Source organism: Myotis nattereri (assembly GCF_964212035.1).
Source record: "Myotis nattereri genome assembly, chromosome: 11".
NCBI classification, from domain to species: Eukaryota; Metazoa; Chordata; class Mammalia; order Chiroptera; family Vespertilionidae; genus Myotis; species Myotis nattereri.
Genome location: NC_138086.1, coordinates 25,309,425 through 25,335,945, shown reverse-complemented (window position 1 = coordinate 25,335,945; position 26,521 = coordinate 25,309,425). Strand labels below are relative to the sequence as shown.

At 42.1% G+C, this 26,521-nt stretch overlaps 1 protein-coding gene across 2 annotated transcripts in view; it reads right to left on the bottom strand.

The window, feature by feature from the left end:
* The window catches only part of EXOC4 (exocyst complex component 4), a 750,050-nt gene that overhangs the window by 104,975 nt on the left and 618,554 nt on the right, over positions 1-26,521 (bottom strand). For both annotated transcript variants that reach the window (XM_081102441.1, XM_081102440.1), the window contains one exon: positions 9,477-9,655. In XM_081102441.1, the coding sequence (XP_080958567.1) occupies positions 9,477-9,655 (179 nt within the window). The remainder of the gene's footprint in view (positions 1-9,476; positions 9,656-26,521) is intronic.

The following is a 26,521-nucleotide window of genomic DNA, read 5'->3' as shown; positions in this document are numbered from 1 at the left end:
GGCCACGGTCTGACAAGGGTCTTATGCACTAGCCTATATAATAAAAGGCTAATATGCAAATTGACCGAACAGCAGAACGACCGGAATGACTGGTCGCTATGACGTGCACTGACCACCAGGGGGAAGACACTCAATGCAGGAGCTGCCCCCTGGTGATCAGTGAGCTCCACGGGGGGACTCCACAGGGGGAGCGCTGCTCAGCCAGAAGCCCTGAGCTGGGCTCACGGCTGGCGAGCACAGCGGTGGTGGCAGGAGCCTCTCCCACCTCCGCAGCAGCACTAAGGATGTCAGTTGGATATCCCCCGAGGGCTCCCGAACTGTGAGAGAGCACAGGCTGGGCTGAGGGACACCCCCCCTCCCTGCCACAGTGCACAAATGTCGTGCACAGGGCCTCTAGTTGATTAATAACTCACCTGTCTGAGAGAGCACATCCAGTCTACACATAGAACATTTTTCTAAATTCAATCCCACAGAGTGTTGAAGATTTCTCCCATTCTGTTTTCCTCAAGGATGGCCATTTCGTTCTGATCCTTTAGCCTTTGATCTTCTCTAACTGAAACTACTTCTACTTTTGTATGAACCTTTACCACTTTTTAAAATAATGTCCAAATATATTTCCACACTCTCCCCAATTTCACAACTAATCATATGTTTTGTAGGGATAAAAACGCCAAATGCTAGGCCTGCCTTTTAGCCTTTCTGTTTTCCTCAAGGATTCGTCTCTCCTACCCGCTGAACTGTGTACTACACCTAACTTTAGTTTCAAAGGTGAAGAAAGGAAAAAGACTCTCTTTTTCTGGAAGGAAGTTCATTAAGCCATGGTTCATCTTGGTTAGTGGGCATACCTGGAGTTTGAAAGCACCAAGTCTCTGAGGGCCTTTCTAGATAAAGGGCTTAAGTTCAATAGCACAATCTGTGCTTCTCACTGAAAGAGGCCTTTCTGCTTGGTGGCCAAGTCAGTCCCTCAGACTTCTCGTTCAAGTCCTGCCACCCTGGTAGCCACTCGACCTCATGGCTGCTCAGTGTCACCCCGGGGCCCTCTGCATTTCCTCCATCTCCTCAGGCTGCTCGGCAATTTCAGCCAACACTCGAGGGACGTCTCTTGCTTTCCACCTTCTTCTGCTTCCTGCTTTCCAGAGATTTTCACTATTTCTTTTTCCATTTTCTGGTTTTGTTTGAAGACACAATTTTTCAGCTGGAAGCTCTCAGCCACCACACTTAAGCATCCATGATATTATCATATTTTAATAAAATATTTCCCTTATGGATACAAATGTTGGCATTTTCAAAGAAATAGCCACATAACTCTTTATGGGCAGACACTTAGAACTCCATAATTACACAGAAGCGCCCACAGCATGAGCCCCTGTAACTCCACAACTGATATTTGCTAGAAATGTTCAGGAGCATAGATGGTAACTTGAGACAAAAGAAAAGCCTGAAGAGGTAGAAGGAAGGGAGGTGAAGACCCAGTACTCGGGGAGGAGTGAGACTCATGGCAGTGCTAAGACTCATGGCAGTGACCCTGGAACTCCATACTGAGTCCCCGCTGTGTGTCACGTTCTGCTAAGAACCCAAGTTCATCATTTCACTCAATTGTTACAGTAACTCAATGAACATAAATCACTGTTTCTATTTAACAGGTAAGAAACCCCATTTAGCTCAGAAAGGATGAGTAATTTTCCGATAGTAATACAGTAACTTGCTTGCTTCTTCCCACATATACCTGACTTCAAGGTCAAATATGTCTATATGCCTCCTAGACTAACCCCTAGAGTGCCGGGGAGCGCGATCTCGCTTCTCCTGTCTTTCGCCAAAAGTGCCGGGAACACTATCAAAGCTTTGAAATGGCGTCCAGTTCTAAGTCTGCTTTTATTAGTAATGATGATATTGCTAAATATGTCAATGTAGTAAGGTTTCCTTAAGTTTTTGAATATATAACTTCATTTACTTGCGATTCATAATTTTTTTTCCTAAACTGCTGTAAAATCAGCAAAAATGCCTTGGCAATTTTAGCATAGTTCCTAGGATATTGGTTGGCACTCAAAGGGCTAAGGGAGAAGCATGGAAAGGTTCTGTGAATTAAAAGAAGAAAGATGTTTGGAAAGAGGAAAAATTACCATGGTTTAGAAGCCAGATGAGGATACTCAGGTGAAAGGAAAGAGAAAAAATGAGTAGAAATGTTCTAAAAGGGACTAAGTCTTGTGTATCAGTATTTAAATTGTGCTAAAAGCAAAGGAACATGGCCCCCCTGGTGAGCGGAAGCCTGGCTGAGCAGCAGCTGCAGTGCACAGTGCATCATGGGAGACGGGGCTGGAGGGGCCGATGCTTTTCCTCATAAACCAAGAATCACCAGCATCTCCACTGCCAATAACGACATGGGTTTCGGGGCATTCAGAGGAACAGCCAGGTGAATGCTGGGAGCACAGGGATGTTCCACACAATTCTGCCTTCATTAAGATCAATTGCAATCAGTTTGTAAATAACAATAGAGTATAATGATGATTGAAAATGAACAAACTGAATTATCATAAAATTATCATTTGGTGTGTGTTATTTTTCCTACAAAACATATGACTCGTTGTGAAACTGCATACAGCATGAAAAGATATTTGGGTATTATTTTAAAAAGCGATAAAGGTTCATACAAAAGTAGTAGTGGTTTCAATTAGATAAGATCAAACAAATTCAGAGTATGGGCAAGATATAATATAATGCCAGTGGCAATTTAATGTTCTGGGCAAACAATGTGATCAGGAAGTTAACCAATGACAATGAATTTGGAAGGTGTCACCAACTGAGGAAGAAGGATGACAAGAGTGAAGCCACAGAATTGAGTCAGCTTTAAAAAATGACAGCTAATAAGGCCAAAAAAAGATGATGGCATAGGAAGCCTAACCTCAGAAAGATGATTAGAGAAACTGAACAGGTAGTGTGAGGCCAAGCAAAGGCCCGAGGAGGAGCTGTCTGATAACAGTCTGCAAATATTTGAAACTTGTAAATACCGAAGCGGGAGAGGTATTACCACACATAGAGTTTTAATTAAAAATAATCAGATGAAATTACGACAGGGGGAATTCTAGCTTAATGGATTGACAAAATCAAAGCTGAGACAATGTCTCATGAGATCTTGGCAAGGGACATTTTTATACTCATTTGTGTCACGGCAGAAAAACAACAACGCATGCGGGGGTGGGTGGGAGATCTGCATGTTTTCTTTCATTTACCATTAAGGCAGAAAAAGCCCATTCACACTCCACCTTCTAGAAAACGTTAACTCATAGCAGGCCAAGCATAAAGGCCCCCAAGTATGGCACACACCACGTATGAGAGGGACGTACAGACACTGGACCTTTTCCATCTTAATTGTCAATGACTGATTGACTAGTAAACATTTCCACGTTCATTCAACTGCTTTGGCAATCAGCCTTTGGTGCTAAAATAAAAGAAAAGGCACCAATTCTTATATTCTTTTTACTTATTTGGCTTGAAAAGGACAAGAGGAGTGTTTTTATTTTTAATCAGGTTTGGGAGACAGGTTGGCTAACTAAAAACTGCTAAGCAGAATTCTATTCTACCATAGAATCAGAAACATCCATCTGTATGCCTGGTGCTCTTGTCCATAAAATGAAAAGTCGTGTGAAGCCAAGCTTTGAGAATGAAAGCACTGATAAAATAACCTCAAAGGATTTCTAAAATATAAATAGCTACAAAAATTAAACAAGAAATTGAGGGTGCTCTATATCAAGCTTGCCTATGTGCTGAAATCCCCTGAGGAGTGTTAAAAAGTACAGAGGCCTGGGCACCTGCCCACAAGCTCAGTGGCTGATTCTAGTCTAAGACGGAGAACCAATCTGTTAGAAGAGTGGCTCTCGACCTCCGATTTGATTGGTTTGGGGATGCCCAGGCCACACCTGGGAAGAATTAAATGAACGTCTCAGGGAGTGGGCCTAGCAACAGTCTTTTTCTTTTTTCTCCAGCTCCCCATTGAATACAACTAACGTGCAAAAAAGTTGTGAAATGCTGCTCTAAAACACATTAGACCCTAATGAAAATGGGTTAAAGTAAGACCATTTTTAGTGAACAAAATGCAGGTAACTTTTATTCTCAGCATGGCTGTGTCTGAAATTACTATGGTCGTGGACACTTACCAAGGATTGTTTAGCACATGTGGCAACTAGGAATAGGGGCAGGCCCTAAGCAAGTGGCTGAGGGCAGAAAAACAGCTCCTCCCACAGAGAGCCTTTCTGACCCACAAGATTATAATCAATATCAACTGCATAATTGCTTAAGGTGGACCACGATTTATTTTAGTAGCTATTCAAGTTGTCCAAACGTTGGGCTTATAATAGATACATTTGTCATGTTAAAAAATAGTCACTAGAAAGATAAACAGAGAAAAGCAATTTGTGGTGGGGAAGTGGAAAGTCGATCTAGAATTCAGAAGGAACTGTCCAGAGAGGATTACAAGAATTGGAGGCATAAAAGTCAATCCCAGAGCATCATTGGTGATAAGTCTCAGTGAGAGGAGTTAACCTTGACACGATGTGATGAGAATGGCATTTATTTCTGTGGTTTTCCTTCCCCAAGACCATAAACCCAGTCTAGTCATGAAAAGAGATGAGACAATCCCACATTGAAGGACATTCTGCAAAATATGACCATCATTCCTCTAAACTGTCAAGGTCATCAAAACAAGGAGACTCAGGAAACTGTCACAGCACAGACAAGCCTACAGGGGCACCGTGACTAGATGTACTATGATATCCTAGATGCGATGGAACAGGAAAAAGACATTAGATAAAACCTAAGGAAATTATAGGCTAAAGTATATAATTACGTATATAGACTTAATTATATAAAGTACAGACTTCAGTTAATAATAATGTATCAATACTGGTTCATTAGTTGTGAGGAATGTAAGATATTAATAATAGGGAAAATGAGTGTGAAATACATGGGAATTCTATATTATCTTTGCAACTTTACTCTAAATTTAAAACTATCCTGGGAGTCAGAAAACAGGCTTATGCAATGAGAACCAGGGGGACCCAGGAGAGAGGTCAGGCTGGGTCAATCCAAGTCCTTACTGGGGCTGTTTCTGGAGCTCCTGGCAAAAAATTCACTTTTTATTTGGGATCAAATAATCTTGGGGCTGCTGATGGTAAATTTTTATTATAAAATAAAAATTTTATTTTAAAAAAATCAATCCAGGGAGTCATGTTAGCATTAGTCAGTGAAGTGAGGTATGGAGTTACATTAGCAGCTAGAATCTCTGATATTTGTGAGGACAGTGCAATGGTAGACAAAGGGTTGTCATAACAGCCAAGTCTGAAACAAGCAAAAAAGGTAAACTGTAGTCATTTATATTGGCTGACTAGACCTTCAGGCCCAAAATCTTTAATAGCCAGGGATAGGCAGGTAGGGGCCAGGGAAATGCTCTCACCTTTATTAAAGTCTTTTGTAGAGAAGATATTCAACATTTAATTTTGGAAGAATAGGACAGAGAAAAGAGGGTTTGACAGAAGTCAAGGGCCTTGAATACAAAAGAGATAACCTCCCAGATGGCAAGATTGCTTATAAGGCAGAATGTATAATCAAGGAAGTGTTAGAATCTCTAAACCTGGAGACTCTTTTCAGAATCCAAGACAGAGAGGAGGCCCCTGAGGAAACAGTGCAGACGAGATGAGCCCTGGAGCCCCTTCCTATAGTCTATTTTTAACAGCAACACATCCTTAAAACAAAAGGGTGAAATACAAAAGCAAGTCATTAGTGCTCAAATTGAATACATCTAACAATTTTTATGTAGGTCACATTTTCCTGAGGATTTTCTCCACCATAACAGTTCATCTCAGAGCCTTTCTTTAGAATTCTTACAAACACCAGGTACCACAATGGACAGATACCATGATGTGCCTTTACTACAAGGTTGAAGTTGTGATCTAAGTGGGAAAACACACACATATAAACCTAGATCCTGAATACCCAACTCAATATGAGCCTGTTCAACCTCCTTGCACCGAAAGCATGTTTGTTACAGCGGATCCTGAACATACAGGAATTCTAGAAGAGGGCGTGGGAGACAGACTAAGTAGGGGATGGGTAGAGGAGTCAGAAAACAAGGCACGTGCAAGGAGAACCAGAGGGACCCAGGAGAGAGGGTCAGGCTGGGTCAATCCAGGTCCTCCCTGGGACTCTGGGCAAAAATGCTCCTTTCATTTGGGATCAAGTATTCTTGGGGCTGCTGACGTTTGCAGATGTTGCCATTTGGAAAGCACTCGCCTGAGATGGAAAGCAATAAAGAGAAAATAGGAAATGCTGGAGAGGGGGAGCAAGAGTGAGCAGGTGTGTAAACATATCTGTGACACGATGCTATCTTGTGAGCCTCTGGATCCATCCATACCTGAAGCCTTCTGCTGTACCAGTTGTACGAATCCATGCATTCTCTTGCCTTCAACTGGTCTGTAACTTTCATGGAAAGAATCATAAGTAGAACAGGCTTAAGGAAGATTGAGAGGGGAGGGGCACCAAGTGAAATGGAGCAGGAGCCATGGACTGAGGTAGGACAAAAGTAAGAGCAGTGCCTTTGGTGCAGTCAGAATCTACATGAGGTGAGAGGACCCTTTTAGGTATAAAGAAGACAGAGGGACCTTTGGGCAAATACTAAGAGAGATGGAAAAATTATCTTAGAAAAAATGGTCACCCCAATCTCCTGGATGAATGGACAGCCATGCTCTGCCCCTAAATGCAACACTTCAGGGTGACACACATTTCGGGTGGATGAGAATCCTGCTACACTATGTGAAGAGACATTCTACTACAAAAAGAATTTTCTGCCCACTTCCTCCACTCCATTACATGAGTAGTTTCTTAATGATAATAAAGCACGGCATTTACCACACCAAATAGTTAACAGGATGCGGAACAAAAACTGAACCTGTAAACTTCTTGCCCTGATTTCTTCCCATCCTGAGCACCCATGAGTGCTAGACAAAAGCTAGCATTTTATTCCTGCTACTTAGTCTCCAGACTTGGAACAACTCTTGTTGAGGTAATCAGGTTCGCTTTTCAAAATAATAACCAAGAGCTGTTCCTTATTCCCTTTCTAGAGTCACATTGACATGGAGCAATTAGAGTAACCCATTATAGAGAATTCCCTGCTTTGTTCAATTTATAGACATCAATGGACACCTCTCCTGGGAATTCAAAGAACAGACTTGTGTGGGCGAGCTAGGCTTGCTGGTGGCAGAATAAAACACATTTGCTCAGTGCATTGTTTTAACAAAGACAATGTAAGTAGTGATTACAGTTCACTGGGGTTTTGCACCAATCCTCAAAACGCTGACAGTTATTTAAGTCACTCACTGGGTGGAATGATCATCTTGAGAGGAACAGAGAGGGTACCATTTATATTATAAAATGGAGTGAGCACATGAGACAAAGCATCAGCAGGTGTGGTAGAAGAGATCTTTGTCAGAATAAGAGATGATTACATTTAGGAAGTAGACAGCAACTGTACTGAGTGCTCGTGGTGACATGAACAACAGCTCAACTGTGCCATTACAGAGGTGAGCATAATTCTGGGAGCTTCTCTCTCTTTCCAAAACAGTCGATGCAGGTTGGCCTGAGTATATCACTCAAAGGCTTGGTAGAAATTGGAACTATCGTGCCTTGTGGAGCCTTTTTAGAATTGCCAGAACAGAAATCTGGAATGCCATGCCACTGGAAATAAGATACTGTATTATTAAATACTAGAGGCCCAGTGCACAAATTCGTGCACGGGTGGGGTCTGGCTGGCCTGGCCCCAATTGGGCTAGGCCAGTGTGGGGGAGGGGCAGCAGGTGGTTGTCCCTGCCCCTGGTTGAACTCCTGGTAGAAGGGACAATTTGCATATTAGCCTTTTATTATATAGGATTAGACACTGAAAGGCCACCAATGATCACTAATACAACTACCCATGCAGTCCTGTATTTGCAAGAAGCAAAGAAATCAGCAAAACAGGCATCTGGTCCCTTTTCAGGGCTGTTTATTTTGCAATTAGCAAAAGGGAAGTAAGCTATATTTGACTTTTTATTTTTATTTTGGTAAAGTGGAGTGGCACCGGGAGATAAAATGGATAATTTAGGCTACTGCTTGTGACAGATTGCCTGATACAAAAAGATTAGAAAGTTGAGTGTCTTTCAATGAGACCTACTTATCTGAGTCTGCTCAGATCCAATACTGTGCCCAAGTTATCCTTAATAGGTGCATATATTTTTTCCTATTTTTATAGGTTATGGGAACAAATATGTATAATCTTTATCAGCAGATAAGAAGTAATATTTTAAATAATAAAAAGTAAAAGTACAAATAAGAAGTAATATTTTAAGCTTTCTAAAATAGAGTCTATGATCTCACTCAGAGGCCCTCCTCTGCTGGCCTTCAGGAGAGATGCTCAGTCAGCACGAGATCCGAGGCCGTGTGCATTCCAGGGCCCGGACTCTGCCCCTGGGGCCTGGATTTTGAATAATTTAGCCCTTGAATTTCATCTACACCTCTTCCATCTCTATGCTGGAAATGCTTGTTAATCAATAATAACTTGTCAAAAGACAATGGTAATAAACCACTTCCCCTGAAGTTCACATTCCAAATGATGTTAAGTGTTTTCCTAGCAATAACCTTCGAATGGTTAACTCTGGTACCAAGTTCAGGACAGATTCCGTTTATTTCATGTTTTTGCTGTTATTTTCCTTTTTTTCTACCCTGTTTCTGTCTCTCTGTTTATGCATTCAAATCTGCCATTTCCTTTATTCCTTCTTCATGTTTGCTTTGCCTCTATTATAACTGCCTACCACATGCTTCTGAGTGAATGCCTTTAAGATGTATTTATTTTATAGTTATTAAATAATGTCTATGTGCCCTAAAGTTTTCAAATTATTTTTCTCTGAGTCATTGGGTTCTTGATAAAAAAAAAAAAAGAAGTTTCACATTTTTATTTCATACCCTATTACTTAATTTTCTTGAAATCTATAATTAAGTTGTCTCTCAACCATCTCTTTTCCAGAATAATTGTTTTTCTCATATTCTCTATTTTCAAGCACCTTAATCACTTCTAAATATTCTCTTCTTAGACATTTTTTCATTAACTTGTATCAGTTAAAAAAAAAACATCAGCTGTGTGCTCAGCGCTGAGTTTTGAGATAAGTTCCTTCCCTTGGGAAGTTGTGAGGGGGACTGGCTTTTGTTCTTGAGACAATCATGGTCCAATCTTCCACGATTTTGTTTCTAAGGTTTAATGTCAAGCACTGTTGACATGGACCATTTTTGGCTTCCCACGCCCCACACAGGGAAGCGAGATTACTTCCTTTTGCAGAACCACCAAGTGCAGAGGCTCAGCTGAGCTGGGTTCTGATAACCTGGACACGTCCCATAGGGTGACACATTCCCAATGAGAGTACTCAGTCCAGTTCCTCAGCCTTCCCCCACCAGTTACTTACTCTGGGATGTGGAAAGATTGGAGAAGGCTGACTTTGTTCGGCCTGCTAACCATTCCAGGCTCTCGTGCATGTTGGCCAAGGCTTTGAGGTCACTGACGTCACGCAGGATGTCTTGTGGAGGGATTAATTTATCACCCAGGTTCCCAATAAGAACTTCCGACTCCTTGCCAAAGGCTGCCCTGCAAAGCAAACCAGAGACATTTCACATACAGCATGGCAAAGACTGGGGTGGGCAATACTTTTTAAGACATGCCCAGCATGAGGTTGTTATAATCACTGTTATTACGGCATGCTACTTTTCCTAGGTTTAATTTTATGAGGATACTATCGTATATACCTGCTTAAAATTACTCTGATCCGAGAAAGAGAGCTCTTGGAAGAAGAAGCAAATGACCTGATGCTTGTACCTTCAGCAGCAACCGGTGTGGGCCTGACCTACCCAGGGATGATCCTAGGGATGCTCGAATGCCTGCTCTCTTCTGGGATTCCCCTTACCTCTTCTCCCGCTGTGCAAACTGCTGATGGTGTTAAATATATACATTGTTTGAAGGTTTTTGAAGTAAATAAAACTACTAAGTTAATCTGGCAGCTAGAAAATGTTCTGAAATGTTCAAAAGCAAAGGGGCCCAGCCTCTTTAAGAAGATTATAGTTGGGAAGGAAGGCAGGCCTCATTCATTCATTCATTCAGTCAGTCACTCATTTACTTATTCTAAAAAGGCTCTGGGCACATAAACGAGGAAGCATTTAGGCACTCATCATTTGGAAAGAAAACCCAGTAAAAAATCAATGCCAGGATCCTTTTACTGACTGGAAGAAAACACAGTCCGGTGGATTTCACACAGAGCCCAGTGTCTTCATAACGTTTTTGGAGGGTTGAAAATCATGCTACGTGGGGTCGCAGAAGGATGAGCTGGAAGGGACCCCAGAGACCGCATGGCACAGCCACAGCACAGACGAAGAAAGGAAGGCGCCGAAGGTTAACTACTTTGCCTGCAGGACACATAGTGGCAGGGCTGGGACTCACGCTGTCCAATTCCCACAGCTCTCTTTCTTTAAAAAAGAGAGGACGGAAATGATAAAAGATGAAGGAAGATGTTAGGGAGAAAAATCCCGTCTTTTCAGGAAGTACCCACAGGTGGGCAAGCAGAGCTCTTGGCAGAAGCTGGAACAGGCACCTGGAGTTTCCCATGGAAGCCTCCCCACAGCTTTTAAAACTCAAGATACCTTCCGTGAGCAGCAGCTCTACTTTATACGTAGAACAAACTAAATTAAGTTTCAAGTGAGCAGCGTTAATAAGAGCTGACATATATGTTCAGAGCGATGCTTAATGACACACAGCATTCGGTGCCCAGCACTATAGCAGACACCCAACGTGGGCAGAAAGAGCTGCTGTGGGTTAAATGCCTATTGAAAGTATGCAGCTGAAGTGGTGGTTCATGATTGGGCTTATTTCAACAGGAGAAAAAGTCAGAATTGATGGAGTTGGGTGAGTCGCGTGGACAGACCACAGAAACGCGAGTGCTCTTGGGGGTCTTGTACCAGATCCTGGGGTGGGACCCGAAAGTCTGCATTTCAAAAGTTTCAGGCTGCTGGCCTGGAAGCATGCTTCCTGAGTGGTAAGGGTTGGAGCACAGACTTCAGTCAGGCAGACCGGGTCTGAGTCCTGCAGGCGCCTCTTCCTTGCTGTATTATTGGCTAGGGTGATGGCGCTGACCTCCTATGGAGCATTTTAAGAAGTGGATGAGGTGACCTTTAAAATCTTTATTGGGAAAATTTCAATAATTACAGAACTAGAGAGAATAGTGTAGTAAACTCCCGGCAGCCACTGCTCAGCTTCAATTATTAGCAACTCACAGAGAGTCTCTTTCATCTATCTTTATCCAGAATTTTAAAAAATATTTTATTGATTGATTTTTAGAGAGAGAGAGGAAGAGGGATGGGGGGCAAAGAAGGGGGAGAGGAAAAGAAGGGAAGGGGGGGTCGAGATTTGTTGTTCCACTTATTTATGCATTCATTGGTTCCTTCTTGTATGTGTCCTGACTGGAGATCGAACCTGCAACCTCAGCATATTGGGATGACACTCTAATCACCTGGGCCACCCCAGCTAGGAGATTCCTTATCCACAATTTTGAAGCAAATCATTCAGCTGATATTCTTTGGTGCCTAACACAGTGCAGGGAAAGCTAACAAATTGTAGCTATTATTATCCTTAGGTCTGTTGAGGTGGTTGGTTTACTTAGTGTCAACCTGGGGTCTGCTGTGATGAATAAATTAAAATAGATAAGAGAGATTAGAAGTAAATAAGTTGGATCTCAAGGGCTAGTTTCACAAATGGAACCTTGCAACATCAGAGCAAATGCCGCTGTGTTTCAGAGGCCAGACTTTTCTCAAAATCTTCAAGAGGTAAATCATTGCAGCAGAAGCCACTGGTGGGCTAAGCGGTATCCGTTATCCCACGCCTGCTTAGTAAAAGGGCCCTGGCATTGTTGGGGTCAGCATGTACCCAATCTAAAAACAAAATTAAAAAACATACAAGGCGAAACCCCATTCAATTTCCCAGCCCCTCCTGCCGATGTGGCGGTCAATGAAATAACAGCTGAAGTTGTAGACAGGTTTCCAAGAAACATCTCTCAAGCATCTTAGTTGGCAAGGACCTCTTTGGTGCCCTCCCCCGCCCCTTACTGGATGCAGCCCTGGCATCAGGTGCCCTTGAACATGAAAATAATGCTGAGAATAATGGAGCCAAAGACAGGAGGGCTTGGAGGCACCGATGACATCATGGAGCTGCAATGCAGCCCTAGATAATGCACTTCTAGGCTTAGTTCGTTTTATAGGAGAGAAAGTGAAACCTTATTTAAGCCATTGCTATTCCAAGTTTCTGCTACTAGCCGCTAAATGTAATTTCCACTGACACCATTATCTAATTAGCATAAGTGATGTCATTCTTGGAAAACTTTCTCTAAATTAGATATCTCTGAAATCGAGTTACTGCGAAAGCAAGACAATGTCTCTTCCATGATCTGAGCCCAGCAGACAGTACAATATCTCCCCCTTGGCTGTCACGCAGTCGAGTTGTAAATATGTAGTTTGCTTAATCTGTCCTTATATATCCACTCTCCCAGCCCCTTAATCATCTTAGATAGATATAACAAATAGTGCCTCTGAGCTTGGTGGTTAAAGCAGCAGGGGAGGCAGACAGCTTTGGAAACCCGCTCGGAGCCATCTTTATGCATGGAGGTGTGACCCTGGGGGGAATGTGACAATCAAGACAAATGCATTTATGTCCAAGTCAAATCTGCTGTGTGGGATCTGAGGCCTGGGCATGTCTGCGGTCTGCCTCCGAGGCCAGATGCCGAGCCTGCTCCCCTCCGGCTCCCTGAGATCGGCTTAACCTGCTCTGAGGGGAGCTTGGTGGACCGAGAGAAACACACACTGCCTCTCGCTGCACACATCGCAGACATCTCATTTGACAGGAATCCATAATCACCCCCTAACAACCTGGAGAGGGTCCCGCAACCATGACATCCAGAATAAATGATTGACAGCTATAACCATTTCACACAGAAAGTCATTCCTTCGAGGATTTGTGTGTCAAAGAGCTTGGTGGACAGTCTTTGTGTGTTAATACAAACCTTCAGGGGACGGCTTTAGCTGCAAAACCATGGACTTTTTTCTAAACCCTCTAATTTATTAAGTAAACTATGGTACAGTCACACTATGGGAAAGTGTTCAGTCATCAGAGATTATATAGTAGAAAATACGTGATACCATAGAAAAATGTTGCATATAGTTTATTTTTAACCATGATATGCAGTTGAGTAAAACAAGCTGTTATAAAACTGAATGCACCACATACTTTGCAAAAAAGAGTAATTATAGATTTTTATGAACTGAAAAAGACTGAATATCTATACACCAACACGTTAACTCTGTGACCAGATTATTTTCCTTTGTGCTGCTCCGGATTTTCTACATTTTCTCCAAAGAACATGTTTACTTTGTAATTAAAAACAAAAATTACAAACCCTACCGAGAATGAGAAAACCTTTCAGATGGACACAGGAAGAATTTCACCAGGGGAAATGGGAGGGGAGGGGGATTACAGTCACTTGAATGGAACTGGGAGAGACGGGTGCGGGCTGGGGGCTAGCTCAGGATGTGGCCAGTGTCCACCACAGAGGGTCACGCCGCCAGACTGACCACACCCAGCATCTGGGCCAATGCGGTTTCCTTCTAGATCTGAATCGTACGTACTCTTTATCACCTGCTTATTATGAAAGCACAGTACTTAATGGAGATGTTACATGTTTTTGAGTGAAATGGGTAACAGAATGATCATTTTCTTGAGAAGTGAAGTGACAGGTGCTCCGTAATTGCCCAGTGATTACCTGACACGGCCAAGAAAAGAAATGTGCTTGCGGTGGGTACCCTGAGTCCCATGTGAGGAGTCACTGTCACCATCGTAGGCCAACATGCTCACAGAGGAGCCCAAGAAACTGAAAAAGGGTGTTCAACCTGTTAAACTTAATTTCCCCACACAATTATCATCTTTAAAGAGCTTGATCTGACAAGACTTCATTTAAGAGAGTTTTGCGAGAGCGTGAAATCTGTTTAACTTAATTTTACCACATAATCATCATCGTTAAAGAGGTCTACCTGACAAGAATTCATGTAAGAGAATCTTGCCAAAGATGCTGAAAATTGTCTCCATTTAGTCTTTAAATAATTCTGTTATCCACTGAAATCTTAGGAAGGAAAAAAAGAAAATCTGCATTTCAGCAGGCTAAATGCACTTATGAGAGAAACACTGCAAATCGTTTCTGAGCGACCGATTTGCAGATCTGTGCTATATTTGGTCACATAATATGCACACTCAAGACTCAGGGCTCTCTCTCCCTGCCCCATTCACCCATCACCCAAGACTGCTTCCTACTGCTGAACCCACTGAGCGACCAGGAAACACGGACAGAAGGTCAGTCCCCCTGTGACCCAGGCAGAGCAGGGGAAGGCGAGGACTAAAGCAAGCCGTGCTAATGACTGCGAGGTGGCATTTCCTCTATGATTTCATACGAGGAAGATGTGAGTATTATAGTCACTTGAACTGACCTGGGAGCAGTGAATGCTTGGTCTGGTAGCATTTCCTCTACGATTTCATATGAGGAGCTGGTAGGGGTTCACTTTCCCATTTAGTTCAGAGGTCACCAGATAGGAGGAGCTGAATCTGACTTGAGATGGAGGACAGGGAAATCCTAGACCTGGGAGGAATGCAGTGACTGAGGTCACCAGACAGGAGGAGTGGCATCTGACTTGAGATGGAGGACAAAGGGCTTCCAGGCTTGAGACGAATGGAGTGGCTGAGAAGTGTGACTCCCTGTTGGGGAGAGGAAGAGAATGCTTCCCTATGATGGGTAGCTGTCACCTTGTATTAAACATAAAGTATGACATTTTAAAATATGGGTACAAGGGTGAGAATGGAGACAGAATGACAGAAGGGTGGAACCTAAAAGTCCTAAGGCTATTGGCCCCAAATACATTCCATTCCACTCCTCTCTCCTGCTCTGATCTGTAGGGGACAAGGGGAGCTGACCCCTGCAGGCTGTTTCCTAGGCTCCCACTGGGTACTGAGCATGGGTGGCCCTGATGGGACACTGAAGGACACAGGGAAAGGAGAAGACAGGGCATTTGTCCCCCTCCCTTTGCCTGGGATGACATCTCCAGCAAGGATGCATCTCATTCTTGGTCCATCCAGCTCCTACCACCCCCAACTCCTCTGTGTGCCTCTCCAGGAAACACTTCTTCCCCTTGGCATTCCAGTTAAAGCAATAGTGACTTCCTGCTGTTGCTCATCTATGGGTTATCTTAATGCCCGCTGTGTGACAGACACTCAGGGCACTATGAACCCGTGTACCAATTCCCTACATTAAATTCCCTCTAGGTAAACATTATGAGTGGTTTCTGTTTTCCATGTTAGATCCCAACTTATACAAGACCTAATAATGATGTCTGACCATATGCCATGCTACTGGGAAGCGAGTACATTTTTGGCACGGGGATTAATTAGTTCTGTTGTGCAGGCAGTGAAACTGAGATGTGTCAAGGTGACCTGTAAAGATCACTTAGCCATTACCTGTCAGTCTAAACTGATGAAGGTTATAAAAAGGTCAGGTCACCTTACCCAGATTCGTCATAATACCCACTCCTTATGAGATTCGACAATGACACTTCCATTTATCATGTCTGCTTTTTACAACTGCTCAATCTTCAACACTTTCAAAATGTGTGCCAAAATAATGGGGGTAGTACCATTCTGATGGGTTCTTTAATCAGGTTTTCACAAACTGCTCTTCTAAAATGATCCTGGCTAAACCCTTATAAATAGGAAGTAATCCAGTAGTCCAGTTATCTTGATTACAACGTTATTTTTGTCCTGGAACCTGCTGAAACTCATCACTGTCTACCCTTCAATTGTTTTCATGCATGTGCATGTCATCACACACTATCATGTGAGTAGCTATTTTTCATATTTAATAACTAATTGCTCCTCTTTAGAAAGCTGCCTCCTCCATTATCACAGTCGAGGACTTTTCCTTTGCTTTCTTCACCTACTGTGTTTCTACCATTTAGAAACTTGCAATGCTCATGACTGGCGCGGTGAGGTGAGCAGTCAACAATTCTGTGCAGAGGCAGAACTGGGAACAAGTTGGGGGGGTGTGGTTCTCAGGTGTTCTTTACAATCAAGGCAAATATGTGAAATATCAGCAACTTCTCTTCTCTTAGTGTCTGCTTGGGACTTAAAACATATTCATTATTTCCCATTGGTTGCAGGGAAATTGGGGTTTCTGGGTTCCTACCCAGTCAGAGATGGCAGAGAAATTAATTATGACCACCAGCCCTTTCCCTTGTGCTTTTAAATCAGCTTGCCTGGCTCTAGCTGGTTTGGCTCAGTGGATAGAGCGCCGGCCTGTGGACTGATGGGTCTCAGGTTCGATTCCGGCCAAGGGCACATGCCTGGGTTGCAGGCTCGATCCCCAGTGGGGGCGTGCAAGAGGCAGCCCATCAATGATTATCTCTCATTGATGTTTCTATCGCTCTCTCCCTTCCTCTCTGCATCAATAAAAAATAAATAAATAAATAAATAAAATAAATCAGCTTGCTCACTGGGACAGGCACAAAACACCTGTCCTGTGGATTTATGGTATTCTGACACTGACAGGGAGCATATGAATTTATGGTATTCTGGCACTGACAGGGACCCTATGGGTTTATGGTATTCTGACACTGACAGGGACCCTATGGGTTTATGGTATTCTGGCACTGAGAGGGAGCATATGAATTTATGGTATTCTGGCATTGACAGGGACCCTATGGGTTTATGGTATTCTGACACTGACAGGGACCCTATGGGTTTATGGTATTCTGGCACTGACAGGGAACCTATGGGTTTATGGTATTCTGGCACTGAGAGGGATCTTGGTAGTCTAAACCAGTAGTTCTCACCATGGTTATAAATTAAAAGCTTAACTAGGAAATCAAACAAAATACTTGATGCCAAACTCCACCTGCAGAAATTCTGATTTTATTGGTCAGGGGTGGGGCCCAGGCATGGGCATTTAAAAATAACAGCTTTTTTGAGATAACATTCACCCATTTAATATGTGCACTTTAATGTTTTTTAGTCTAGTTGCAGAGTTAAACAATTAATTCAGAACGTTTTCATCTCCTCAAAAGGAAATCCTGTACCCATTAGACTTTGCACTTACCCCACTCTCCACCCCCAGTCCTTGGAAGCCACTAACATTTCTGTCTCTATAGACTTCCCTATTTTAGGCATTCATATTTAACTCCTATTCATATAAATGGAATCATACAATGTTATTTTTTTGTGAATGGCTTCTTTTACTTAACATGGCTTTAGGGTTCATCCATATTTAAGCAGTGCTTCATTTCTTTTATCACCAAATAATATTCTATTGTATGGATAGATCACATTTTATTTACCTATTCATCAGATGATGGACATTTGGGTTGTTTCCAATATTTGACTACTATAAATAATGCTGCTATGAACATTCACACATGAATTTTTGCGTGGATGTATGTTTTCATTTATCTTGAGTATATATACCTAGGAGTGAAATTGCTGGGTCAAATGTTAACTCTATTTTTAATCCTGTGAGAAAATGCCAGATTGTTTTCCAATATGGCTGCACCATTTTACACATTCCCTTGTACCAAGGGTTCCAATGTATCCACATTCTTGCCAACACTGATTCCGGTCTCTCTTTTTTATTGTTATTGTAGTCATCCTAATGGATGTGAAGTAATATCTCATTGTGGTTTAAATTTGCATTTTCTTGCTGGCTAATGATATTGAGCATCTTTTCATGCGCTTATTGGCCATTTGTATGTCTTCTTTAGAAAAATGTCAAGTCTGAACCTTCATTAATTTTTTAACTGGGCCATTTGTCTTTTTATTATTGAGTCATAATTCTTTAGCTGATATTTACTAGGAACGCGCCATTACCCAGGCCCTGCCCTAGTTTCTGTAGTAAGTTCAAAATCCACTAAAATTATTTCATAATTTGCTCATATGCCACAACACAGAGTTGGAAAAACACCATGTTAAAGCCTGCCCGGCTTTGTGAATGTGTTCCTTAATTGGACCTTCCACAGATGGCGAACATTTATCAGGCGCTTCATGGAGAAATTGGAGCCCAGAGGAAGATGTGTTCATCGGCTCACAGTGGCAAAGGTGGGAGCAGAGCTACATCTCTCACGAGCTGCAGGGGCTTTAGTGTTTCCCTCTGCCCAGGGGTTCAAATAGCCCCCACCCCCAACCCAAGACATATAAAAACTGCTTTGAGTCATGGAAGTGGACTTTCCTAAGCACTCACCTGTCATGAGGTGCTAGAGCAGGGAGGACATACTCAGATCTGTCAAATCTCAGCATAGAGCCCTTAATGACAGCAGGCGCTTTCCTACTTTATAAGACCAGAGAGTTTGATTGACAGGCAACTGCCTAGCAATAAAGTAAATCAAAGCCTCCTATGGGGAAACAATACTTCTTCTAGTTCCCTGACATGTTTACCGTATAATCCACAAATGATTTAAGAGTTTATGTGGGACACAAAGAGGGAGGACACAACACTCTTAAGCGCAACGTGGGAGAACTCTGGAGGGAAAGAGAAGGAGGCGTGGATGAGTAAGCCCAAGGACTGGCTGGCAAGAAGGGCGACTGACGGGTACCCCCTTCACTAAGGAGAGCATGTTGCTTCCACTGGGTCACAAGTCATCCCTAAGCCATTTGTCAACTTGACTGGTGGGTGGGTGTAACAATGACGAGGAGCCTTCTCATTTTAAATTAATCTCTTAATTTTAAATTAATTTTTACATGGAGGGTCAATGGGGATAGCTATGCATTAAGTCTGTTCTTGAGTCACAGGGTGTGTCACATACACTTGGCTCAGAAAACATGCCTGGAGAGCTTTTAAGAGAAAGGAACCCTGAGAGATGTAAGAGCATTCTTTCCTAAAAGGAAAACAATGACAATTTCCAGTTCTTCCACTATTTTAGGCATGTTCCCAGGTCATGCTCCAGCAGGTGGGTGCTAGTAATGGCAGCAGCACATTGTTAAACACACAGAGCAGAGAAAATGGAATTGCTTAATGCATGCTGGAATCCCTTGTGGTTTGAAACTTCCTGGAGTAGCTGCTTACTCTCAACTCTTCCTTCCTGATCCTTAATCTGAACATGTCATAGAAAGGAAAACATTTCGGTAGGTGAATGAACATATTTGTAATCAAACTGATCACTTCAAACATTTAAATCATTTTAATGTAACAGCACAAAGACTGACTAGCCACCAAGTGTTCATATTATTATTAGAGAGATAAGACCTTATTATTATGAGATCTAATATTATTACTAGAGGACTGCATTATCCAATGCAAATACTTTTGGTTCATTTACCACCATTATTCCTTTTCCTTCAAGCTTTCCTTCCAATTACATCTAAAGCAGTGACTACTTGAGAACCATTAAAGAGATGAGAAGAGAAAGAGTGAGGGGAGGGGAAGGGAGAGGAAAAGCCCTCCCCGCCCCCGCTTTTTTTACAGAAGAATGTCAGCTAATAAATGTTTCAAAGTTCACCAATGGATGATAAAATTACTGGTGGAGAGGCTGTTAGAGAAGTGGACAATCACATAGTCTCAAGTTAGCAACTCAGATTAATCATAAAGGGACATAAATGCACCTGTCTACAGCCGAGTCTGACAGTCACCACCTTAATGCAACAGTCAGTAGCAGCCCAGGCAGACTTGATGGAAGCGGTACAGTGGGAGGCACAGAATGTCACCCATGTAGTGTTCCCAACAGAAATGTGCAACTTGGACATAATCACGAAGAAACTGTGAGATAAACTCACATCTCTACATGGTAACTGGCCTGGCCTCCTCACCAAAGGATTCCATGTTGTGAAAAATAGAGGGAGTTGATGGGACTTTGTGGATTAGGAGACCTAATGAGAATTAGCGAAACTCAGAGCTGTGCAAGTCACATGACAAGAAATTCTTCACATTTTCTCTATAAGTAGAGTTAACATTTTTCTTCCTCTGCAGCATAACTTCTGTTCTTTCACCTGTGTTACTAACTATACATCCTATACATTAAACCAGTTATGGCGAACCTATGACACGTGTGTCAGAGGTGACACGCGAACTCATTTTTTTGGTTGATTTTTCTTTGTTAAATGGCATTTAAATATATAAAATAAATATCAAAAATATGTCTTTGTTTTACTATGGTTGCAAATATCAAAAAATTTCTATATGTGACACGGCATTAGAGTTAAGTTAGGGTTTTTCAAAATGCTGACATGCCGAGCTCAAAAGGTTCGCCATCGCTGCATTAAACAGTCAGCCTTTTTATTTCTGACTGATTTCTAATTGCTAATGTAAAATTACAGCTCAGATTTTAGGTAAACAGTTAAGTATTTGCACTTTGCTATGGGCTGAAATGTATTCTTTCCCAAATTCGTATTTGGAGGCCCTATACCCGAAAATGATGGTATTTAGAGATGGGATCTCTGGGAGGTAGTTAATTCAGGAAAGGGGTACCCTTATGATGGGGTATATACTCTTACAAGAAGAGGCAGAGCTCTTTTTCTCTCTCACCTATCAGAACACAGCAAGAAAAACAGGCCTCTGCATGCAAGGAACTGAACAGGCCTGCACCTTGATCTTGGACTTCCCAATCTTTAGGACTGAGAGAAATAAATTCCTGTTGTTTGGGCCACTCAGGATACAGTACTTTGTTATGACAGCCAGAGCAGACTAAGACATACCCTAAACCCTGAGATTCCTTCTACCCATTCCTTTATTTAAGCCCATACTTGTATATTGAGTAATGCCTGCATTCAATAAGTATTTATTGAACATGTGTGACACACTACACCTGGCATTTGATACCAAAATTCTAGAGCAATAATACAACTTAATACTCTGACCATTCGCCCTATACTTTTGCTATCAGTGTTGAATCCTGATTTGATGGAGGAAGTTGTTTGCAAGGCCTTTATAGGCACCTTCTGCTCTTAGGACAATGTTTTTCAAGAAAATAACAATCATCAAAGAATTGATCAAATTTTCTTATAAAAACAGCTTTAAAATGGAAGGTTGTGATTCTGAGACATCAAAAAAATGATGGTTACAGAAAATATACCATAAATGTAAACATACTAAAACTAGAACCCCAAGAAGCAGCTAAAAATAGTAAAATTATTTTTTATATGCCTTAATCCATTTATTCTTTTTTTCCCATTGATTTTTTCTTTATTGATTAAGGTATTACATATGTGCCTTTTCCCCCTCATCCTCCCTGCCCCCCCCCCCCCAATCATGCCCTCACCCCCCTGGTGTCTGTGTCCATTGGTTAGGCTTATATGCATGCATACAAGTTCTTTGGTTGATCTCTCCCTTTTACCCCCACCTTCCCCTACCTTCCCTCTGAGGTTTGACGGTCTGATCGATGCTTCTCTGTCTCTGGATCTGTTTTTGTTCATCAGTTTATGTTGTTTATTATATTCCATAAATGAGTGAGATCATGTAATATTTATCTTTCTCTGACTGGCTTATTTCGCTTAGCATAATGCTCTCCAGTTCCATCCATGCTGTTGCAAATGGTAAGAATTCCTTCCTTTTTATAGCAGCATAGTATTCTGTTATGTAGATGTACCACAGTTTTCTAGTCCACTCATCTGCTGATGGGCACTTAGACTGTTTCCAAATCTTGGCTATTGTAAATTGTGCTGCTATGAACATAGGGGTGCATATATCCTTTCTGATTGGTGTTTCTAGTTTCTTAGGATATAATCCTAGAAGTGGGATCACAATTAAACATTCCTCAAAGTGGAAAGAATGCACTAGGTATACTGACTAAACAAAGGGCTCCAACGTGATCTAAAGCATAAATCCACAACATAAAAGCGCAACTTTATTAGATATTAAGTATGACTTAATATGCTAGCTAACACACACACACACACACACACACTCTAAAAACAGCCTGTAAGTTGCAGAATCAAAAGCTGTCATTCATAGATAAGGGACAAAGGTGCAGAGGAGTGAGGGACCTGACTTAAAGTCCCTCTGAAAATTAGGGGCAGATGGAGCAGAAACCCGGACTCAGTCTCGGGGTTTTCTCCACACTCTACCCCTTTTTTTGGGTGCCGAGTAGATGAGTACACGGATGTATCAGTGGGTAAAGATAGTGAAAAATTCCATGTAAATTGATAAGACGTAACAAGAAGCAAAGAGCTAATTGTGAAGCCATAGATTTTAAGGCCGATGGCACCTGCCCCGAGTTCCAACATAAACACAACTTGGAAGAGTTGCATTGAAATGCTCTGTTAGCTTGAACGCAAACACATCTTTCTTCAGCTAAGCCACCAAGCAACGGTGGATTCAAACAATAAAGGGACAAGGTTTGCCCTGTAGGTGCTGAGGCTTCCAGGCCTATGCAGTTTTTCTGTCAGAAGCCACTATAAATTATGAATTTATTCAAATAGCAACAGTTTTCTAAGAAGAACATTTCTTAAGATTCAATACAGAGTATCAATATGTAGGAATAAAATAACCAATAATTGCTTATCATGAATTGAATATATACTTTGGTTTTTCAACTACCAAGAAGGATTACAGGTTTAAAGTAAAAATTTATATAGCATTGACCTTTGTCGGAGGAGTCTGGTTTATTGACCATTCTGGGTATTTCTCAAATTGCCATACAATTTCCTTTTGAAGAATCTAAATCTAGTCAGAGCATGGACACTAAACAATTGATCTCAAGCAAAGGCAGGAAGCCCAAACTTTGCAACTAAGTGTCAGGTCTTCAAGGAAGCCCTGGGGGAACAGAGAGGGAAGAGAGTGAGGGGGTGCGAGGGGGTCATGGGGACTTGGGAGAAAGACAAAGACAGACATGGGGACCTCTGGGGCAAAGTGAGATTCCACACAGAAGGGTAAAGGCTTTGCATAAAATTGGCAGAAAAGTGAAGATGGTTTAAGATTAAGACTTTTCCCCCCAGGGGTAAAACAGAATGATAGTGTATTTGTAGAGAATTGTCTAACTAGCAGTGAACAGTCACTGGGTTTGAGAATGTGTGGAATTTTTTTAAGCAAGTATGAATTTAAAACCTCAGCAGCAATCACTCGTGGTTAAATAACCTGTAATGAGCAGTGAGCCCCTGCCTCAGCTCTCCTCATCCTTAGTCCTGTGCCCCCAAAGCAGCACCTACAACTTAAAAAATTGTTTTTAATTCTTCCAGTTGTTATACGCACCTCATTACATAATCTGTGGAAACAGCTACTTGTTGATATATTCCTTTTAGACAGTTTATTCTGACAGGCTGCTCAATGGACTGATGAATTAATTAGCTATGTCACCCTTTTCCATCCCCAAATTGCCCCCTTCCCCTTCCTAATGTAGTTATATTACAATTTTTAGTTTTTCACTGGTTTTTAATTATATATGTACACATATCTTTACCTTTAGCAGGAGCACTCACCACACTATAAAATGCTGACTTGTCTTACTCCCCCCAAGACTGTGAGCTCCACCCCAGGAGGAAGCGCAGTTCTGGGGAGAAGATGCTGGAAGAGCTGATGTCTGAGCTGAATCCTGAAAGAGGAACTGGGTGAAAGGACAGAACAGGACTGATAGCTGTGTCCTTAATCCCTCTTCCAAGAAAAAGCCGCAGAATGTATCAGTTACTCAGCCTGCCCTTATCTCGGCCAATGGGAAAGTGGGGGAAACTAGCCCAAGGCCTAAAGTATGCTAGCCCCCCCCCCCCCCCCCCGCCTCCCCCGGGTCTTTGTGTAACCAGACCCTAGCTGCATCCTGCCCTTGCGTCACTAGCCCCCGGCCCTCAACCAACTGGAATTGGCCAAATCAGTGGTCAGAGTGTGGCCCCCCCACCCTGACCCCAAGCCCTATAAATTCTTTGTTCTCTTGGAACTCCGGGCTCTCTCTCTCTTGCACCCTATCGCTGCCTCAGTAGGGGAGACAGAGGGACCAAGCCCCGGGCTTGAATAAAGACTCTATGCTTTTGCATCCGACTCGGTGCTCCCTAGTGATGTCCTTTGGGGGAATCTTGAAATCTGGGCATAATATGGGCAGGTACAGGAGGTGGGAGTGGGATGAGCAGAGAGCATTCTAGGAAGAGGGATGGGCAGAGCAAAGACACAGCAGTCAGTAGGAAAGGGCACGGTGGCCTGGGGACCTGAAAGCGTTTAACAGGGAAAGAAAGACAGTGAAAGGGCAAGTGTCCTCCCGGGCCTGACAGGGAGTGTGAGCCTGCGGCAGGGGGCGGACATCAGTGAGGAGATGGACAGGGGAGCAGCCATCAGTGAGGAGATGGACAGGGAGCAGCCATCAGTGAGGAGATGGACAGGGGAGCAGTCATCAGTGAGGAGATGGACAGGGGGAGACAGAAGACAGACGAGGAAGGAGACCCTTCCGTGGCGACTGGACTCGTACTGCTCACCTTGTCTCAGGCACACCTCATCCTGCCCTGGCCCAGGCTAGATGACAGGTGTTTTTCCCTCCACAGTGGCATGGTACGTCACTATCAGCCACACTTTCTGAAGGGCTGAGTGGGATTAAATTAGAGGGATTAATTTTCCCCCTTTATTAAGAATGTTATTAAATGTACACCTATGTGAAAAATTAAATAATTGCACGATCTACAATTAAACAAAAATAAAATGTCTTAAACATTCTATAGTGATGTTTAAATGATACTATTAGATAATTATAATCCTCAGATAACTGTATAGGAGAGATTTTAAGTTCTTTTTTTCATTTACTGCCAATCATGCTAGTAAGTCATATCATTTTGATATAATAATAAAGTGCCTAATTTAATCTTCTTGAACATTAATTGATATGTTTGTAGCTGAGTCTCCAGTTAATTACCTGTCTTTTCTGTTTAATCTTGAGATTTAAGTCTGCTTCTCACCCTCCCTTGCTGGGCAATGTCCTCCATCTATCTATGACCTTCATCTTATTTAATTGAGGGAAAAGAGCATTTTAGCAAAGCATTCTCTACCCTTGTACTTATTTAATACATTCATGCTTTCTGAGTCATCTTTCCTTTTAGAATTATATTTGAAAGTGATCTTAAACATGCAGAGATAGTGAAATAAATGCCTCCATTCTAGTAAACATTTTGTCCCAGCAAACGAAAGTGTTTATTTTCCTGCACCAGAGTTTTCACTTGTTTCTTCAAATATATGTAAAGATTCTCCGGCAGCTACAGTTATCTGGAAACCCTTCATGGTTGTTGCTTTTGAGAACCTTTTACATTTCCAAGTGAAATTTTTCTGAAAATTTATACTCTACTTCATTCAGACCATGTTTCCATCCAAATACATCCCTAGGCCCACTAGATTTCTGCTTCATTTACTTGTCTAATCTGGGTTTGGGCTGGATGTAGAAACTAGAGGTATAAAGACCTACCAAAGGCAAAACAAAACAAAAAACTCTGAGGATCGGAAGTCAGGCTGTGAGCTTCTAAAAGGAACATGTTACCAGACATAAAGCTTAGGGAGCCACTGAAGACATTTCCTTCCCATTAAGGCAAGCGGCTCACCATTCTTTACATGTTCTTTTCATTTGAAGAGTGAGAGATCCTACTTGTATTCAGCTTCCTTGGTTCAGCATTTAGTGAGGATCTCTGATGAACGTTGGGGCTCCAAAGAGGAAGGTGAGTGCAAACCTGCTTTCTGCTTTTAGTCTGACTTGTCCCTCAGTCTCTTCCCTACTCAGGACTGCATCACACTATCTGAAACCCACATAATTTTATATCATTTTGATATTTTCTTTCCCTTGGTATTATATTGTTTATCTTTTCAATAATGATTATTTTCTTTTCTTTGACTGGACAAGCATAAAGCTCAGATGAAAGCTAAGATAATCAGTTTTAAAGTACCAGCCTCCTCTCCCCCAATAGCTGGATATTCTGTTACCAACCTATTATTGAAAGGGAGAACTCAAAACAATGTAATACATGAAATATAATAAAGTGAGTACTAATGATAACACACGCAATCTATAGTAAAGCACCTACATGATAAAATGTTTGTGACATCAGTAGAAAGTGATTAGCATATCAGCCAAGATGATGATGATGATTAAAAATGAAGGAATAGCCTGGTCGGTGTTGCTCAGTGGTTGAGCATCGACCTATGTATGAACCAGGTGGTCACAGTTCGATTCCCGGGCAAGGCACATGCCTAGGTTGTGGGCTCTGTCCCCAGTAGGGGATGTGCAGGAGGCAGCCAATCAATGATTCTCTCTCATCATTGATGTTTCTCTCTCTCTTTCCCTCTCCTTTCATCTCTGAAATCAAGAAAAAATATATTGAAAAAAAGAAAATGAGGAATAGCTCAAATGTGCAAAAATACAAATTCCTGATCCATTTTTAGGCTGGTTGATCAAAGTGTTAGGGGAGGCAGATAGATGGATATGGGCTGGGAGAGGCAGCTGGGCT